The following is a 19,708-nucleotide window of genomic DNA, read 5'->3' as shown; positions in this document are numbered from 1 at the left end:
GGTCAGTGCCCTCTGTGCCTGAGATTGACAGAAAAGCATAATTCCAATGCCAAGACACATCACTTGTCAATCATTTCACCAGCAAATAACATGAACAAACATTAAAAATGCCCGAGATCTTGATCGATTTTAATCGTTCCCCCTCTTTAACACGCACGTCATGTTTTGTCCCTTGAGTAACCGACGCGTAGCCAATCGAACTGAATCTGGGGATTATTAGCCATGTGAGTCTACGTCATCAACTTTGGCGTGAGCTTCCTGCTTTTGCCTCGTATGTAATGCAATGATTGTACGCAAGCTTTATGTATAAAAGGCAGCAACCGACTCTTTGATCTTTCTTTATTCTACAACGTAGACTTCACTACATTTATCGAACCATCTACTACTCTCACATAAAACAGATACAACGCCCATCATGCCTCTTGTCGTTCCTGGTATCAACTCAACATCCGGCGATAAGGCCGAAGAATGGCAGAACAAGCTCGTCGGCAAGAAGCTCTCCGACGAAGAGACGTCGACCGAGACTGTACGCTCTCCCCGAAACCTCTTTTTGCCGTCTTAACATATTGCTAACGTTGACCTACAGGTCTTTGCTAAGCGAGACCTCCCCCAGGAGACACGCATCATCGAGCCCGGAATGATGGTCACAAAGGACTTCAAGGAGGATAGACTCAATGTTCACCTCAAGGATGACGGAACTGTTTCACATGTCGTCAAGGGCTGATCTGGTGGTGCGTGGTTGACCCCTCCACCAAAAGGAGGGGCATTGCTTATGTACGATAATGATGGGAACAGGATTCGCCTGTAATGGCGAAGGCGCAAGAGAATAACAGGATCATGAATTTCCCTTACATTATGTCCGTTGTGTTCATTAATTGTGATCGCGTGTTGTGATGTTTTCTGGAGACTTTGGTGCTGTGCCTCTGTTATTGCATCTCGAGATTTACCCCGCCACCGATGCCGCGGGGCACTTGTCGACTTGACTTTTCCATACCAAAGCACCCCACCAAGACACGATACGACCCGACACGACAAGTTCAGCTTCTCTACCATCCATTTTCTGTTTTTTGTTACATAAACCACACAGCTCAACTTCAGTATTATATCTGTTTCGGCACTGCCGTTAAATCGCCACAATGTTCAAGAAAGAGTACATTTCCCCGCCTTGAAACCTCTCAAAGCTCTCATCTAACCGTGACCAGAATCCAGGGCTCACCGAAGCAAAAGCTCAAATCATCCGTCCAGCGCTCCCTTCGCCAGGGCCTTCTCGACACATACCCTCTTCTCAACCCCTACATCGACGAGATCCTGCCCAAGAAGGCCTCCCTCTCAAGCATGAAGCTGACCGACCGCAACACCCTCTACGTTCTCGACTCGACACCTCTCTTCTACCAACAGGATCTCACTGGCATCCTCATTCCTCACCTCCGTCTCGTACACCGATTCCCTCAAGCGTTCCCCAGCATTCGCATAGACCGTGGTGCCATTCGGTTCGTCCTCTCGGGCGCTACCCTCATGGCCCCTGGCTTGACTTCCCCAGGAGGCAGACTGCCTGCCGATGGTGCCCCCGAGGGTCTACAAGAGGGCAAGGAGATGGATCAGAAGATGGACGAGGAGGGGAGATGGAGCAGAGAGCTTGTCAAGGGTGAGCCTGTGGTTGTCATAGCTGAGGGCAAGGAGGAGGCCTGCGCAGTGGGAACACTTGTCGTGGGAACCAAGGAGGTCAAGGCCAAGGGCAAGGGACCCGTGATTGAGGACGCGCATTATTTGGGCGATGGACTGTGGAACTTAAGCACTGAGTAAAATGTGGTTTGGTGTTGGGGATCGGAGTAGGGTTTTGTGATACCAATGAACAAGGGAGGGAAAACACAACTCAAGGTGGAGAGCCATGAATGAGATGATCATGACTGGTTTAAATGTATTCTGGAAAACAAAAAAGGTCATAAATAGACTGGTGCATCCTGGCTTTGGCGATGATTGAGTGCGTCATTTATACGGGACGTGGGAACTTTGCACTGATGGCCGAAGATTACCTGTCGCGCGACCATAAGGTGAGACTCTATGGCTGATAGAACCTACAGAGCATTGCTCTCTTGGTAGGAAATGCCTGGGGGTTAAGCTGGTCTGCTTATGTTGATCCAGACCTACCGTTGACACCGCATCGTAATGCGACTGGTGAAGATAGAAGCAAGGTCATTCTCTTTCCTGGCTGTGGAGAGCTCACATACGCAAACAAATGTCGCCCGGTGCTTCTTTATGAATAGTATTTTCCGTACAGCAATAAATACAAATCGATCTGCTGTCGCGTGGCTGTCAATTGATGAGACATCCTGTCATGGGACCTACAGCTACGTTGACCTCATTCACAGCGACCACGTCTCAAATAACACGAAAGAAAAGACCTTTCGTCTATAATTTCGATTTAGTCTTCAAATTGCATGGGGGAATGGACCTGGAGATAAGGCTTCTGATTATCTGGGGAAGTGTCAGGCTGGCTGCATGTAAGATGAGCCTCTGGCAACTGAAGGCTGACTATCAGGCCGCCAAAGGTTCGCAGATGACCTTTTCGATCGAAATGAAGCAGCAAAAATGCTCCCATATATGTATAAGAGCCTTGGAGACTGTATATCAAAGTCATTTTGCAACTTTGGTACCCGCATTTTGCAACTCATGCCTGGTCTTCCGTTTCTAGACTCTTCGAGCGTTTGACGTCGATCCATATTGCGACCACAGGCCTCATGAAACACGGTCTGAGTTTACTACAACTAAAAGTTTGTTCAGGCTAGTAATACTAACGTTCGATTCCTTAAGCGGGTGTGTAGCTAGGTATGTAGTTGAGCTCGAGTTGGTGATATTCCTGTCTTACCAGCTGAAGGTTTGGGGCTATTTCTTAGTCCACAGCTACGATAAAAGGTAAAAGCTAAATATAGTTCAAATATATGAAGATTGGAGAGCTTTAATGACTCTCTATCTATGCTTTTCATGGTTATAGAACGTTATCCGCAAAAGAATTTGAGGAGTGTTCACAGCTTGAGGAAGAAATTTATATGAGACGCAATAGATCCTTATTTGTACTTCAAATAGTGGTGAGCTGAGCCGTGTTTAGAATCGTTGAACCCTTTCTCACCTTCTGATTCAATACGTGTCTATGCTTGCCGACCTATACAACTTCTCATCCATTCTTGGCACTCTAGTAACTCCATCTCCAAATCACCCATCCAACAAACCCCAGTCCTGTAATCCAATGGCCAGCAGCTTTATATCTCAGCTCGTCACCGCCGTTCATCCAGACAACCAAACCGTCACCAAGTCTCACAATTGACAATATCGCCGAAAACGTCGTCACGGCGCTCTCATTGCCCTGATATTGCAGCGCCATCAAAGCAAGACCGTATGATATCTCACGAAGACCCTTGAAGTACATGAGTGGTGAAACAGAACTACCTCCAGTGTCGATTTTACTGGGTTCGAGAAGAAGACCGACATGGCCGTACTCTTTTCGTGGTGAGGAGAGAGCCATTATACCACGACTGACACAGGCGCCGCCGAGGATGTAAGAGGGAATGGATGAGAATGTTGTCATATTTGGATGTGGTGAAATGCAACTATTGCGTTCAAAAAGAAATATATGGGGATCCAATCAGGAGCCTTGATAGTATGGGAATAGTCGAGGTTTGAGAAGTTTAATTGTAGCAGAGTGAGATAAGGATCTATGGAGTCTGCTTACGCATATACCTCATTCAGTTAGACTGCAACTATCTTGGGACATAGTCTATGTCAACCTCATTTCAGCTCGAACGTAAACTGTTTTCATAATTTTAGGAAAGCTGAACCACTGCTAAGTGTAATAAAGATATATGTGTTGCGCAAGAAACACCATGTAAGTGAGGCACCGCCTATCTAGATCATATCACATCGCCCATTTACTGACTGACTGTTGATTAAATCTTAGATATTGCTATAGCTTACTAAACGTCAATCCACTCAAACTCCGCTCTGGCTATTGCTAGAGCTCACTTCAGGTTTCAATGCATAGCCTGTGTGGAAATTAGCAACGCCTGGGACTGTCTTTTTCACTCCATGAATTTCTGTCGATAGAGGAAGCTTTCTTTCCTTTTGCTGTAAAATTTCTTCAATGTTAACATCAATTTCATAATTCTCTCCTTTGAAATATCCCTAGAGACACAGATATTCCAGGTTGGGAGGCAGAGCATCGATAAGTCGGAATGGTGACTCTCTAAGGTAATATGGAGGGCCGAGAAGAGCACTGCGCTAATTTTGGGGCGAGTGATTGATTTGAAATCGTGTAGAGAAACAACGGTTGATCAATAGGCACGATAATCAGGCATGTCTTTCAACCAGAAAGGCATGCGGCTTGACTACATCTCAAGCTGGAAGTACTCGCCGCTTCTTTGCTCAAAACCCTCCATCCGATCGTCCTCCGAATTTGACCTTCTGTGTATTCAAGCTCTGACATGTCGAGCTCAAGCACTTGAAGTGTATTCTTGTGCTGGAGGAGACTCTTCCCCAGCTCTTTGGGTCTTATACTATACCGTCCCGGATCTCTCTGCCGTAGCCCTCCAACAAAGATCTTGAGTGTTTCAAGAGCCTTGGGATCCCTGCTCATCATGCACAATGTCGATCCGGAGACCTCAGCGTGGCTTAGACATATGTTCTTTGTGCTGGATGTCCCGGGTGCAACCAAACAGTCAATTTCATACTCAGCGACACCCTCCATGGTTAAAGGTCTCTGTTAGTGGAAGCCTAAGCATAGAATATACTCAGCAAGATCAACATCTTGATATAATCTGATATTCAGTGGCGTTTGTCTGACGACCTCAACGGGTTTCAGCTGTTGCAACCCAGGGTGATTGACTTGATCATGGTTGTGTTTTTTTTAGCAAATATTCTTTGATGAGAGCAGGGAAATCAGCTATACGGATAGTAGAGAGCTTCTCACAAAAAGATAAAATAATGACAAGTGCAGCAGCGGCAAAACGACGCTCGTTGTTATCAAAGTCCCTTGCATTGTCCGGAACCTACACCAACTAATGCACCTTCTTCCATTCCAAAGCCTCAATGATCGACTGTGATAATTGATCTCCGATGCCAAGAGATGTAACGTGCCTTTTGAGCAAATCGTGTGCATCGTGGCTAACCCCACGATTGGCGCGCTTTGGGTGTAAGTCTTTGCCACCGCCTGAGCGTAGATCATCCTCATCGTGAAAGTAGGAATAAAAATCCGGCTAAGAGTTTGTGTCGATGATGATCTCACGCAAACGAGTCTGCCTTTGCTGGATCGACACTATACGAGACAAGGAGAGGGTATAGTCCCCCAATGTCGTCTCTGGATGTGACTTTGATAGTTCTGTATGCTGGGGGCAGGGTTGGTATAAAATTGTAATAGAATCTAATTATGTACGGCTATGTTGTTGCGGCCAAGGCTGTGCCTTGAGCTTGGGATTGCTCGACGATAGTCGAAGTGAGGCAGTGAGCTCTGAACGTTGTGCGAGCTATTCTCGAACAAAGCATAGTTGGGTTTGATTATGTTGATTACGCTTCAGCATAGCGAGCAGAATTGTAACTATATCCACCAGCCACGGCACTTGTTGCCGGATCAACACTAGCTAGCACCAATTTTAGCAGCATCGTTCTATTCGAACTGAAGGATGAGTGTCTGTCATTGAAATACTGCAACGTTAAAAACTTGATTGTCACTTCACACAAAAGGGACTCAATCAATGATATCAGATGGTGACAACGTCATGTTAACTGTTGTCGTTGAATACGGGCTGATCGGCACTGGAAGTCGTATTATTCCGTCCAATCTCGTTAGATTTTGCAGATCAGGTGCTTGGAATACCACGTCAAGAGCAAAGTTCAAGGATCGGACTTCTTAATCTGGGGCACTATAGCTGAAACTGACCGTGGCCCACTGCCAACGTCCTTGTATTTTCACGGTATATGGCATTCTGAACCTTAGATGCTATTAACCGTCACTGTAGTGGAGAAACTGCCATTCTCCTATTCATGCTCAACCACAAATAGATACATTTCTGCGAGGAACATTCCATGTTGAGAATCTATTCTATGGGGCTTGATCTTGGCACACTTGGAGTGACTGATCATGACGGAATATTCCTGCTCCTAACCTAGAGCCTTAGCATAGGCCATTATTTCCGGGTAGACTTCCGCCCCCCTTATGAAGAAACTTTTCCGAATTTTATCAACATCAACAGAATAGCGGAACTCGGCATCAATCAGCAGATGTAGTATTTCACCTGAAATATCGTTCTTGGCCAACGTGTCTCTGCATGAAGAAGCTCGCATTTACGAGGAGCTCCATTTGTGGCAATGGCCCAGAGACAAGTTTAATGCCAATGCCATCGTAGATGGTCAGTTTAGCTTAGCTTGGGCCCCTAGGAATCGAGACTATGACGTCTGTAGTCAAGCACGGAGGGTCCACGCATTAGCTAGGGCGAGATTGAGTGCCTCGGCATCGAACGATAGGTTCTAGAAAAGGCTGGACGTTGCTAATTTTAGAGAGCTCAATAGCTGGGGTTGGGCTCTGGTCATACGCTATCACAGTCCTGGAGAATAGGTCGTGCCGTAGCTCGGGCGCGGAAAGAGAACCGCGTAGGAAACGTCGCTGAAACGATCATCGAAGAGTGTGAGAGACCGCATTGACAAAACTACGACTTGAGCTCTCAATGCATTATGGGGTACAGTGGATTTATTTCAGGGAGATAATTGTTGAGCTACAGTGGACTGTGGAGACACCTCGTATTCTTTATTCTTCCGCGAGGCGGGCGTCATGCCGTCCTCACCGCGGACCTTCGGACTGGGGCTGGGGCTTAGAGCCCGTTATTGAGGCAACTGCCGAAGACGATCTCTCAGATATGACGATGCGAGATGAAGATGAACAAGGGGAGAGAATGTGTATATAAGACTATCGACGTTATCTTCTTTTCGACATTAGCTCTCTCACTCATCACTCACACTCTCAACCTCAACCCAATCAACTCTCAACCACTCTAAACCACCACCACCACCACCAACAACAACAACAACCGCCAACATGCAGATCAAGGCTCTTCTCATCACTCCCCTCGTCGCCGCTGGCGTCGTCTCTGCTGCCCCCAAGGCCAGCAGCACTCCCAAGTCCACCTTCTTCCAAGGTCTCGCCCTCCGCTCCGCCAGCCCCATCCACTTCAACTACATCCAGGCCAACAAGGAGTCCTTCGAGCTGAAGCTCAAGAAGCAGGAGGCCAGCTGTGACGACGGCAAGCACCACAACGATGTCACCTTCTACCTCTACAACGACGAGCTCTGGCTCTACTCCGTCGGCAACCCTGGCCAGCAGGCCTACGTCGACCTTTCCGGCATGGGCCAGGGCAAGTTCGGCTACACCACTGGCGCTCAGCCCATGCCCCGTAACGGCCAGCGCAAGGGCTGGAAGATCGACAAGGACGGCATGCTCACCTTCGACGGTTCCAGCTTCGTTGCCTGCCCCAACGGAGACAACCTCGAGAAGACCTCTTGGTCTGTCTGGGTCTACAACAGCATCGACAACCCTGGCGGTAACAAGAACTGCCTTCCCTTCTCTGTCAAGGCCGCCAAGGTTAAGAAGCCTGTTGGCTGCTTGTACTCTCAGGTCCAGCCCGACGAGTAAATTCTGGCTTATGATGGAATGTTTCTAGCACATATTTTTGCATAACCTCTTGGTTGAGGTCATTGGGTTTAGAGGATGTCAAGTTATTCATTATAATAGCGTTTTGGTTGGGTCATAGAACCTGGATAGAGTACATACTCAATACTTATTTGCTTCTTTCAACATTCGTCAATTGCCATTGTATGTGATGTCTCCAAGGAGAACAACCATCGGTCTACTCTTTAGCCCGTCACCGGTCGCACTCCAACACTTTCTTCCATTTGTCAAGGAACAACAGTCCGTAGTGTATTCAATTGACCGCCTTCATAGCTATTGCAGCTCATGACAAACAAAACGAAGAGCAAATCATGAATCAGGGGACTTTGTCCTGCAAACTTCCAATGCATGAATGTCGATCCTCCTCGACTGAGCTTACCGAGCGCACTCCACCGATCCTCTACGACCTCACTGAATACCCTCACCCGAGCGCCCACACGTTCCCCAATACCCACTCTCAAGCCCTGATACGCATCTATGAGCGAAAGCGCCGTTGAATCGACCACCAGAGCAGCATCCGCGATTACCTAGCAAATCTCCGACCGGCAGACTAGAAGGCTCCCCACAACCACGCGAGGAAAGCTGTCGTATAGTCTCATGCCTGAAACCGATTTTCGATCAGGATTTGTTGTAGCGAGACAGGTCGAACAACCTCGGCAGACAATCCCAACTCGCGGATCGCATCCCCGTGGCTTCGTATTTTATCCAAATCGATCAACGACCTTTGCACGACGACCTCCTCGTGAGCGACCGCATCCCAAGCTCGCCTAACCGCAGGCGCCAGTTCAAACTCCCACGTCCCTCGTATGGTGATGATCGCCGGTTGCCAATCTCGAGCCCTCTCGTACCGAAAGACCATTGCCAAACCTCGTCTACCGTTCCATATCTCTATTGTGTCCAGACTTGGCATCTTGAGGGCAGCGGCTGCGGCGCTTTGGAGCATGTTGTTTATATCCACGGGGTTCGCGTCGTTAGTGAGGGTACTTGATGTCAGCGCAAGTGACGTCAGCATGTCCCACGTCCAAGAGCGTTGACGCGCTGCGAAGAAGTAACCGGCGTCGACCATGAAAGAGGCGGATAGTGTTTTAAGATGCAAGCTAGCGCGGGCAAGCTTTTGGCTTACGGCGGGATTCGGAACTCTGATAGCGGGACATGGGAAGCCTATCATCCTGTGCCATCTATCTCGGTAAGACTCGTTGAAGTTCTCGAATATGGTCAGCTTGCACAATTGTGTCGAGGAAAAGGATTCGATTAGATTTTGAGTCCCTGTGAGGTCAGCCAGCAGCTACATGAACTGAATTAAGTTCCCAAGTGCGTACAGCCGTCGGTTTGGATCTCAATCATGCCCAATTCTCTCCAAGGTTCGTAACAAAGTTCCTTGATGTTCGGGAAACGTGTCAACATGCTCGCGAGTGTCACTGGCTTCCATCGTCTACGAGTTTGTTGGCGAAAGAGCACGCCACCGACGACAGGTACCAAGGGGAGACTCCTCCACCATTCCATCTCGGGTGGTTCGTCGTCGAAAGGTCCCTCGCCCATGATCTCATCAAATACGCGCTCGGTAGCGATCCAGGTAGGGGCCATGGTCTGGCGTCCGTCAATCCATCCATGAGCCGGGTCGTTTCGTTCGTATTCGGGCGGGCACTCGGCTCGATCGGTGTCTGAGTGGAAAGTTAGGTACTTGAACCAGTGTTTATCGTCACTGGGCGAATAGACACTGATATCGAGGACCAAATTACCACGAGGCTCCCATACGCTCAGCATCGTAAACAGGCCTTCAAACGCATCTACAATAAACTGGTTATCGATATCATCCAAGCCCCACAAGTCGGGGTCTTCATTGCAGCATCGAATGCAATCATACTCCTTCAGCTCTACACGAAACCAAATATAGCGGATGAGGTTTCTCTTTCCGAATAAAATGTCTCGGGATTTAGGGTCTACAAGGCGCGGTACTGTCAGGCTGATCTCTGCAAAGTTAAGCGGTTCGAGGATCGTTTGCCAGGCTCGGCAAACGGTTACAAGCTGACCGCACTTCCCGCCGATACTTGGCAAGACACGAATGATTTCCACTTGAATCTCGGGAGGTAGGTGACCCCAGAAACCTTTGTTACTGGCCATCTCTAGTTCGGTTGGTAAATTTGGATGTCCAAGTTTTGGACAAGCGTTTTGGGTGGAGGTGTGGGAGATGAGTTTCACAGAACATAGCAGAGAACAAGCTTCCCTTTTATAGAACGACAAGGTCACCGAAAGCAGAGGAGTCATGATGTTTTAAAGAAAGTATAAATTTATTGAGAAAAGCTTATTCAAAACTAACGAAGGTCTAAATGATGACTCACGATGTTGCTACGAGCAAAGGCATATTCGTCATACGCATATCAATCACCATCATCAACATTCAAAACAACTTGTGCAATGATCGAGTCTTGGTTTCAGCCATCTCGGCTTACTTATCCAGGACACCACGAAAAGGTGCTCGATCGTCGTCCTGGGCCGCTTGGCGCCTCCACTCAACTTACTTAAGAGAGCTTCGCTGGCAGGGCAGTGATGTGGGAAAAGGAAATATTGACAAAAAGAAAACATTTTGACTTACCAGCTCAAAGGCCGGCCAGTTGCTGCCGGCAGAGCCACACAATCCAGGCCTGGGCCTCCTGCCAACGGGCGAGGGCCCGCTGCCACTGTTCCAAAGTGGCTTGGCCACGGGCGGCAGACTCGCAGACGAGGTAGGCTTGGGCTTGGGCTTGGTAGGCGTTGAGGAGGGCGAGGCGGAGGGAGCGGCGGCGGTTTCGAGGGGACCTATTAATAAAGCATGTTAGCCGCTGATATGGTGAAAAGAGGTAGAGGAAGATCTGGCGAAATGCAAGGGCAGAGTTGCTCACAACATTGGGTTGATGGTCGATGAAGAGAAGAAAAAGAAGAACGGGAGGGCGGGGGACTTGGGGATATTAAGTATCCGTCGATTCAGGAGACTGAGAGCAAAGACAGCAGGAGCATCGCGCACATGGCTGCTTAGGAAGGACATCATGGGGCGCTCGCAACTGTCAACTTCCTAATCGTTCATCATCAATACCAACGCGCGAATCATTAATACCAACGCGCGAATCGTCAATACCAACGCGCGGGGTACCTGCCCAGATGGCAAGTACCTACCCAAATCACAGATTCCTCAGCGTCTCGTTGTCAGTTTGCGCGTCACGGGTCAATCGCCATGCCCGACGAGGCAGCGGTGTATCATGACCTAGCGAATAAATTACAATACTAAAGCAATGTATCATGACCTATCAAGTGAAGTACAGTAACCGAAAGTAGCCCAGCAAAGGAACCCAGAGTCTCGGAGCGATCACAAGGCTATTCACATGATGTGCTCCGGCAAGACGCGATTTGAGAAACGTCATTACTGTATCTGCTCAATTCCATCGACTTCTACGATGACTGTTGAGATGACGTGACCCAGTTTCGCATTACATTCGGGCAGGAACAGTTGTCCTGAACGCCATGATTGCTGAGGCAGCGATCGTGTTCCTGTTCGGCGAACGCTTCCTTCCAAAACTATTAAGTTCGACGTAGCAGTAGCTGAAGGGGAAGGTACACAATGGCCACGATGAACAAGAATGGGACAGCATAGAGCGAGGTTCAAGACCGAAAACACGTCAATCAGCGATATTGGAATGCTTAACTTTGGATCTCATGTAATCACTAGAAAATGCATTGAGGAAGCTTGGTGGTTGAAATTACTGTCGCTTGATTGGTTACTGTGCTGCTCTTGGGTCTTTTAAACCCTATAGCGCAATTGGTGCTAAGGGACCTGGCTATATCCTCACTGGCGTCAAGTTAGCTATTGAGCCAAGGTGGACTGGGGTTCTTATCTTGAATGATAGGATCATGTGTCCTTTCGGGACCCTGAAAAAACATGACTACTTTATACCAGGGCAAGGTATACTTCTTGCGGAGATTAAAAACTTCGAGCTAAGATTTATAGTACCAGTGGATGCTCTTAAGCTCAAAGCCACTTAGTTTGTCGATGTTAGTGGCTTGTCAGCAGAAGATTCATTGCCTGAAGTCGAGCCCATTGTAGTCTATCCTGGCTGCAGCCCCGATAGGATTAAATGCCATATTGAGAGGGGAGTGAAGGCGATCATTCTGGAAGCATATAGTGACGGTCACTGGCCAAAACATTCTGCGCAGTATATCATGCAGATGAGTAGCGACGTGATCTTTGTGACCACAAGCAGGCATGGCGCGAGCATCGTGAGCGAGCCGCGTGTGGATGGCGTACTCGCTGGAGGTGAATGGACCACCGATTTACTCTAGCTGATTTTACCACTTCTTATGAAGCTAGGCTGGAATAAAGAGAAAATAGGAGGGTTTCTTCTGGGCCGGTGTGAAGTTGTGAAACCGAAACAAGTCACTACTGACCAACTCTTTTAAGCGGTTGGAACTAGAACCGGTTGTAGGACTGTTGAGCAATCCGGAAAGGATGGCCTATAGCCGGCAAAAACACAAAGAGACCAGAATAGTATTTTCTAATCATCAAGAGTGCAAAATGCTTGCAGAAAGATTCCCCCCGTATAATACATGTTGTAAACGAGAACCGCATTATCAAATGGGATATATATCCCAAAAACTGAATGTTTGTGTTGCATGATGACTTCTCTATGGCCAAGTATTTCCCTCTATGAGACCAACTTTAATTTACTGAAAGCGATGTTTATTGACTTGAGCACTTGAGTCATATTAATGGTATGTATTTCCCTCTGGTATGCGATCCAAGTATTTGTCCATGAGAAGAACTTGAAACCAATCACTCTGGGGCTTTTTTTTTCTCGCTTGGTCGAAACCTTAGAATTAATCATCATGGATTGAGGATTGACCCGAGTTCGCCAAAATGCAGTACGCGCATTAACCGGGGCCCAGTTGTTATAATCGTCGGTATTACCGCTCGTCCGTTCAGGTATGTTGCCCGGACACGGAGAAGGTAGCGAGTTGTCCGTTTCGGCCGTAGCTGTATTATTCACCCAGCCTTGGATAGCGTCAGGAGGCATGGACGGCATTGACTCGGTATGAGCGATAGTGAGCTGAGACTGTGCTGAAATTGTCGAAGCTGTGTCCCGCATCTGTCCTTGTAAAGGTAAGGGAATGTATTTCGTGCTTTTATGCATAAATTCGTGATCAAGACATGCTGAGGCTGCTGGGCGCTGATCAGGGTTGGGTTTTAAGACCCAACGGAAGAAAGACCGGTCTGTAAGAGATATGGCATCGTTGCCGAGCACAAATTCGATAAGACTGGGCCAATTCGAAGGATCGCCATCAGGCAAACCTACCTAGAGTTCTATCCTAATAACTCCAACAGACCAGATATCGATCTTAGCAGTATAAGGTGGTTTCGATATATCAGGTGCCCGGTACTTCTTACTGCCGCAGTAAGAGCTCAGATGCTTCTTTATTATGAATAAAGTGAAATCGGCAAGTTTGATATGCACATATAATAGCTTGCGCTCAATGAAAAGGATGTTAGCAGGTTTAACATCCCGATGAATGACGTTCTCCTTATGAGCATAATCAAGCCCAATAGTATCTGACAAATAATAGCTCTCCCTTCTTAGTCACAGAACCTTTCTGCTTGAGCTTGTTAATCAAGGTCGCCCAGAGGAGCATCTTCCATGATAAGTTGGGGTCCATCTTTGCTATCAGTCACTAGATGAATGAGTCGAACTATGTTGTCCTATATGGAGATTATGAAGTCAGTTGTTATATATCAATTTCTAAGATCCGATTAGACTTACATGCTGAAGCTTTTTGAGAATATTGCCTTCTGTCTTTGCTTATGTGGTATGCTTCCCGTAAAGCTTGGTGGCGATAATATCGCCAGTTTGTTCATAAAATCCTTGGTAAATGAGTCCAGACGATCTAAATCCTAGCTGTAGGTTAGTTCAAGTATACAGGTTCAGGATTAAGCTTACTGTTAATTGCGTTCCGGCAGTTGATTGTAGGCGTAGTGCCTGAATATCAAGCTCTGCTGCTGTAAATTTAATAAGAAAATCACTATACTTAATGGTATGCTTACCATCTTCCTAAGGTTTAGATATATATATCTCTATGCCGGATAGATATATCGTGGTGGTATATTTGGCAAAAAGAACTACCTGTATATAGAGTCTTATAGGTAGGTTACCTTACTGCTTAAGCTTCATCCCTCTTCTAGAAAGATTTCTTATAATAACTGCGGTAGAAGCTGGGTTAAATGTGATAGCAAACTGTTTGCCACTGACTCCTATACTTCGGCTTGCAGCAAGCTAAATGTTACATTTATCAATATCGCTTTTAAATATAAAACCCACATTAAGATTCTTAGGACGATCCGCTGTAGTAAAGCGAGAAATTAGCGATATCTGAAACGATGCAGGAGTGGGTGTACTACTGTCACCATACTCATTTAGACCGCCATTGACCTCTTCCTGAACAAAGTTATGCTCCATAGTAGAGAGGTAGTCTCTGTTATGCGTCAGGGTAAGGACCTCTTGAGGAGCAGACAGTGTAAATATAGTCTGCAAAATGTTACAATGAAAGAAGAATTGAGTGTACTGTCTGTCTATGCTAGTAGTGCCAGGAGGGGAATTGCGTATTCTTTATACCGAAAATATTAACACTCACCCGACTTTGGGTGAAATCTGAGCGCGCTCATATAAGGGAATGCATCTTACAACTGTACCAACAACCAACAACTTAGATGGATGGATGGATGGATGGATGGATGGGAACGGCCGCGACTGGCCGTGGGTGTACAGCGCGAGTGTAAAGCGGCAGGTCGCGACTCGCTCTGAGCCAATCAAGAAAAAGTGTCAGTCGCGTGTTAAGAGAACTAGGTCGATTAAGGGTCTATCCCCAGATCAGTCAAGTGACCTTCGGGTGACCGATGCGGAGCATCCGATTCGTTGCAGCCTAAAGCAGTGAGTAATCTCTACCATCACATTCTCTCAGCTTAGCTACAAACACTTCACCGCAACAACAACCATAAGCGACAGCCTTTGCGATTAATCTTGACCGACATCCAAAATCCAGAACGCAATGGAAACCCATTCATCTTATTCCGGCGTCACAGCATCTACAAAAACCTGGAATAGCGATACTGATAGCGACCCTGTGTTCAGAGATCCTACCTATCGATTACAGCGGTGCAAATCGACAGTCATTTCCGTCATATTCTCGCTCTATAATCAAGGATATGAGGGGCGAGCGGTTCTCCAGAAAGACGAGCTTTTATTCCGTGGTTATCACAACCCGGTCATGAGGGATAGAACCTCAACACCTGACGAAATTGAATTCTGGAAAGATAAGGATCAATACCTCACAGAGGAATTGCGCCGGATCGAATTGAAGAAAGGAAAAAATAAGTCTCCCAAGTCCAGGATGGCTGGCCTCGTCACAGATCGGATATATAATTGGATTACCACACCAGCTGAGCAAGTTGCCCACAATGATGGTCCAGATGCGAATCCTGAGCGCCCTCAGAGACTCCAAAGCCAGACTGCACAGCGAGATGAGATTAGAGGGCTACATAGTCAACGCGTTCAACGGCTCAAGTCCAGAGCCAAACCGGGCGAGAAGCTACCAGCTGAGCAAGGTATGCACGGTCAGACTTCAGAGCGAGGGACAGTACCTACTTCTTATATTGCGAGTCCATGTCAGACAATAGAACCTGAGAGGCTGAGGCAAGATAATCGCCGTGTTGAACAGCTTAAGCCCGGGGCTAAGCAGATGTCTCCGCCAGCTACAAGTCGGCTACTACGATCGAATGTTTCTGATGTAAGGTGCAAAAAGCCTGCTCTTTCTCCTCGACATGAGGCTCGCCGGAGCAGAAGGTTAGCCAAGAAGACAGCTGAGTACGGAATGTTAATTAATTAGTCTGTATTGCAACTAAAAACATGTGCTATATGGTACCATCTGTAAATGTTCCCTTGAGGTAGAACTGAAACCTGGCGCTCTACTGCTGCTGAAGCTCGTATTGTCGAGACGTTTGACAAATTGAGAACAGAACTCTGGAAAAAACTACCTCAAGCCCGTCCCGACCTTTGTGCACCCATTCAATTGTTTCGATGCAAAAGGCAGTCGAAGATGTGCGATCCTTTTGGAAAGACAGTCTATGCATACAGATCACAAGTCTCCTGTCGGGAACAAGGCCTAACCATATGTTTCAGTGTAATTAATTTTAATCTTGCTTTGTTTAGTTTTAATCTTGCTTTGTTTTAACATGAATTAATCCGATCGCCGAACAATAGTCTACAATTGCAACTTGTGCTTAATGAGAGTGCATGTCCAAAGAGAGTAGGCTGCGGATGGTCAGATTGGTGCAGGTTGGCGAACAACGTATGGCGGACGCATGCTGTCATTCGCTAGTCCGTATCAGCTGGGATAAAAAGTGTTAATTCAGTAATACTCTTTACCCTTCATCGCACTGCTCGCCTCACTTTTCTGATACCACCCAACGAGTACAGCGGAGCGGTGCGGTCGACACGCTGTCATCCTTCAATCCGAATTAGCTGGGACAGAGATAGCGAATTTAGTATAGCGCTCTTTGCCCCTTATGCATTGTGTCAGGGAACGCAATACTAGCTTGGGAGCGCAAGAGCTGGAATTGTACCTACTCAGTATTGCGCTCCCTGGCGAGGTTTGCCTCATCTAATCCCGTGGCAGCCCAGAGTTACACGGATCCGATCAGAAGATCAAGAATACAGAGTCACTATGGTTGAATCGTGTCTCTTAGCCCCACAGACGTTATTTGCTCTTGAGAGATCACCTGGGGTCTGCCAGGGTATTCCTAAAGACCCCTAGGACCCAAAGCACCCGCTGGAGCTGGACGCGACCCACCAGTACATCAATTATGGATGCTGGAGTGCTGATGCAGATACATTAGATGTATGTAAGCAGTGCTTTCTCTCAGCAGGACGAATGTGCTGGAGGTGGCGTGTATGTAGTGATTTGATATGTTCCGCTTCACCGTTTCTTATCGAGTCATGTGATTAAACGGCGAGGACAGGACAATGTCTCCTGTTTGCGGAGAGCGTTCACTATGTTCTAAGATATCTTAATGCTAGTTTAGACGTGTCCACTCAGGGTTTAAGCCTCAAAGAAAAATATTAACTACTTTTCTACTTAGTTAGATACCAAATAGACGGCTTATCTTATTTTGTATCTCAACTTTAATTGAAATGGGCTCAATTACGCTTGTCATTATTGTTAGTGCCCGCATTGCGCTTTTCTATTGGTTGCTGTCTTGTTCATCCGTGTCTGAAAATAATAACCTATACCTCCAAAATCGGAGACCAAGGCAACGAAAATGGGACAACCTTGAACACAAGACAAGAATACTACGGAAGATAACAGGTTGAACCTGTTGTAGTGAGTTGTGGTAGGTGGGGGAGCTCGTAAGCCCTATATTCATGAAGCACTCATCCAGCAAAACTTGACCATTGAGCCTTATCAATTTGGAAGAACTGAACGCATCAGTTAATTGTGACACAAAGGGTGTCCAATCAATCAATCGATCGAGTAATTAGTGACCTGTAAATTCCGAAATTCGGGACGCTTGCAATCGGGATCAAATGTTGACAGCCCGCACATTCCTTAATGCATGTATCGTCAAAACCCCTTCTTTCTACACTTGCAACACCAAGAATTATCTTTCAGTCAAGAAAACATGGAGCAATGATGATCACAGCGTTCCCTTGGTAATCTGAACTGTCTGGGTATCCGACCCCCTCAAGCCCGACGATCTCACGCTAGCAAGTGACACTTGCTTCCTTTGACTTATCTTCCTGGTCATAAAGTTTTGGCACAGTCAGGCCACAACATCACTCAGCAAACAAAACTTACGCGTGCTGACTGTTGTGAGCCACTTGATGCCACGACACAGATCCCTCTAAGCATGTATATCAATAGGAAGGGTTTATTGAGCCATTCTATCTGCTGTCGGCCTCGTCTCCATACGAGCTGTGCAAACCTATGAGTTCACAGATCCTCTGCTGACTTGCATAGAAACGAACAGCCCCCTGACGTCCACGTCCTTGAGAATATTCCGATCCACAAGCACCAAGAAGCCCAGGTCGCCTCGGGCCGATCTGGATGGTCCATGACTTGTAAATGATGACCCTGGCTGTCGTCCAAACCCAACAACAATCACAATAAAGAGAAGAGTAATACGAAGTCCTGCAGGAGACTGTTGCACTCTGAAGATGCTTGAGTAGCAAGCACGCTTTCGAGAATCCCACTACATGAGCCATCTCAACCAAAACGGACGAAGCCAAAAGAGGCGAGTAGCCATTAGTCAGAGACTGGGATCTCTACCATTCTGGCCTCCCTCATCAAAGTTTTCGTTTGCAACTAATGTACAGATCAAAAAGAAGTTCTGGGACTGGAAGGGCAAGATACCCGACCTTTGAGCCTCCATCACGATAGGTCGCCTTCCCGTCCGAAGTCCATCAGGAATACCAGAATCGGGAACCGCACGGATCAGTTGTGTCTTTACGTAAATACCAGCAACTATTTCTTTCGAGGTCAGAGAGTTTGTCCCTATGACCCAAGAGGTCTGCCAGCATGGTCTGTCGCAGTGAGAACGACGAGCTGCCCCCTCGAACATGCAACCCACAAGTTACAGCTTAGAGGCTAACATGAAGTCAGCAACTACAGACTTTGTAACCTACAGCCGAGACGAGATAGGCCCTAGAAGCCGACCTTATGATCAGCTACAGGTGATTAACAACATTCACGCCCGCTTTGCACCGCTTTCCGACTGAACCCTTCTCTCGCCCGCGTGTCTTCAGCCGCTCTATAGAAGACCAATGTAGAGTGACGATTATTCCACTTTCTTGCAGAGTTCGACACTCTGAACTGCTTCCTTGAGTACAAGATCTTTTCAACCGACAACTTACACTCTCACTTGTCCCTGACGATCGAGACCATCTTGAGATTATATGGGCGCACGATTGAGCTATCTCAAGACCGAGATATTCTGGCGCAACTAGCATCCATGATCGAGCCATTGTGTTTGACAATGGATTGGTGTGTGTTCCGTCCCTGGAACTACATCAACGGCCCGGCTTATGACGGCGCTGACATTGCAGATGAGGGATTGCCCCCATCACATCTTCTCAAGCCGTCTTATGGTTTGAAGCCAGCTTGGAAGACAGTGTCGAGGAGCGTTCGGCACCAGAGCCTGCACCAGTTGCTCCTACGACGAAAAAGTACTGGGAGGTGAGGTCTTGTCTTGGATATAAGATTCATGACCAAGAATCACAAGATCTTGTAATATGCTGGCTTGTCGTGACGAAGGCGTATGGAGCTGATGATAAGACAGCGTAAAGCATAGTAAACGAACACCACGAGTCTTCAAAATGGCGCGGTATGCCCGATTATAGAATGATCTATGGTGCAGGTGGCGTTCTAGAAGAATTATATGGCTGGTAGATAGTACTGTGTCTGAACTTACTCAGTAGCAAAGACAAATAAAGCTTATATAGAACCCCACGATACATCAGCTCTGCACGTACAGTCATGGATGAGAAGACTCGACAGACACTAAAAGACACAAGAGAAAGTTGATTCCATATTCCTCCTGTGTCTTGCATTATGAAATTTAGTCAACAAGGATATTGACCAGCTCCCCGAGCCGTTCGAGATCAAAAGTCAAAGCGCACGGTGCCTTGCCCTTGTAACGTGTTTGGGACTGATGTGAACTCCCAAGCGCGAGTTACAATGGAAGAAGGAAGACAGAATTTACATCAAGATCCTGCGTCCCACAAGAAGTGGCACTTCGAGGTGGTTCTGGCCATGCTCGCTTCCGACCTCCAAGATTGTTGTTGTTGTTGTTCCAGAACACTGCTGATATGGCCTCGTGATTCTTACCAATGTGGTGAGTCCGAGCCGTTCTGGGAATGAGATGATCGAGAACTTGAACAGGGAAATATGGAAAAAGCCCAACGACACAACTCTGATACTAAGGACGTG

General features: G+C 47.1%; 8 protein-coding genes across 8 annotated transcripts; 5 read left to right on the top strand and 3 right to left on the bottom strand.

Annotated features, from left to right (window-relative positions):
- Nucleotides 1–415: 415 nt before the first annotated feature.
- On the top strand, nucleotides 416–724 carry FOXG_11570 (uncharacterized protein; the record flags this gene model as incomplete). The annotated part of the gene is made up of 2 exons (XM_018391256.1): nucleotides 416–526; nucleotides 587–724. 2 exons carry the CDS (start codon nucleotides 416–418, stop codon nucleotides 722–724), a joined length of 249 nt encoding a protein of 82 aa, XP_018249864.1.
- Nucleotides 725–1,136: 412 nt separating this feature from the next.
- Nucleotides 1,137–1,803, top strand: FOXG_11569 (PUA domain-containing protein; the record flags this gene model as incomplete). Its single annotated transcript, XM_018391255.1, has 2 exons — nucleotides 1,137–1,150; nucleotides 1,203–1,803. The coding sequence occupies 2 exons, from the start codon at nucleotides 1,137–1,139 to the stop codon at nucleotides 1,801–1,803; spliced, it is 615 nt and encodes a 204-aa protein (XP_018249863.1).
- A 1,168-nt stretch (nucleotides 1,804–2,971) lies between these two features.
- Nucleotides 2,972–3,672, bottom strand: FOXG_11568 (uncharacterized protein). Its single transcript, XM_018391254.1, has one exon. The coding sequence runs from the start codon at nucleotides 3,581–3,583 to the stop codon at nucleotides 3,191–3,193; it is 393 nt and encodes a 130-aa protein (XP_018249862.1). The 5' UTR covers nucleotides 3,584–3,672; the 3' UTR covers nucleotides 2,972–3,190.
- A 3,020-nt stretch (nucleotides 3,673–6,692) lies between these two features.
- On the top strand, nucleotides 6,693–7,842 carry FOXG_11567 (uncharacterized protein). The gene has a single exon (XM_018391253.1). The coding sequence runs from the start codon at nucleotides 7,079–7,081 to the stop codon at nucleotides 7,670–7,672; it is 594 nt and encodes a 197-aa protein (XP_018249861.1). The 5' UTR covers nucleotides 6,693–7,078; the 3' UTR covers nucleotides 7,673–7,842.
- Nucleotides 7,781–9,829, bottom strand: FOXG_11566 (uncharacterized protein; the record flags this gene model as incomplete). The annotated part of the gene is made up of 2 exons (XM_018391252.1): nucleotides 7,781–8,974; nucleotides 9,028–9,829. 2 exons carry the CDS (start codon nucleotides 9,827–9,829, stop codon nucleotides 8,304–8,306), a joined length of 1,473 nt encoding a protein of 490 aa, XP_018249860.1. The 3' UTR covers nucleotides 7,781–8,303.
- A 476-nt stretch (nucleotides 9,830–10,305) lies between these two features.
- FOXG_11565 (uncharacterized protein) lies at nucleotides 10,306–10,733 on the bottom strand (the record flags this gene model as incomplete). The annotated part of the gene is made up of 2 exons (XM_018391251.1): nucleotides 10,306–10,504; nucleotides 10,588–10,733. 2 exons carry the CDS (start codon nucleotides 10,731–10,733, stop codon nucleotides 10,306–10,308), a joined length of 345 nt encoding a protein of 114 aa, XP_018249859.1.
- Nucleotides 10,734–11,905: 1,172 nt separating this feature from the next.
- Nucleotides 11,906–12,019, top strand: FOXG_20566 (uncharacterized protein; the record flags this gene model as incomplete). The annotated part of the gene is made up of 1 exon (XM_018400845.1): nucleotides 11,906–12,019. One exon carries the CDS (start codon nucleotides 11,906–11,908, stop codon nucleotides 12,017–12,019), a length of 114 nt encoding a protein of 37 aa, XP_018249858.1.
- Nucleotides 12,020–14,690: 2,671 nt separating this feature from the next.
- On the top strand, nucleotides 14,691–15,648 carry FOXG_20565 (uncharacterized protein). Its single transcript, XM_018400844.1, has one exon. The coding sequence runs from the start codon at nucleotides 14,774–14,776 to the stop codon at nucleotides 15,608–15,610; it is 837 nt and encodes a 278-aa protein (XP_018249857.1). The 5' UTR covers nucleotides 14,691–14,773; the 3' UTR covers nucleotides 15,611–15,648.
- Nucleotides 15,649–19,708: the final 4,060 nt, after the last annotated feature.

The sequence above is a fragment of the Fusarium oxysporum genome, chromosome 10, assembly GCF_000149955.1.
Source record: "Fusarium oxysporum f. sp. lycopersici 4287 chromosome 10, whole genome shotgun sequence".
In the NCBI taxonomy this organism is placed as follows: Eukaryota; Fungi; Ascomycota; class Sordariomycetes; order Hypocreales; family Nectriaceae; genus Fusarium; species Fusarium oxysporum.
Note: the sequence above shows the minus strand (reverse complement) of the source record. Positions and strands in the feature narration are given on the sequence as shown.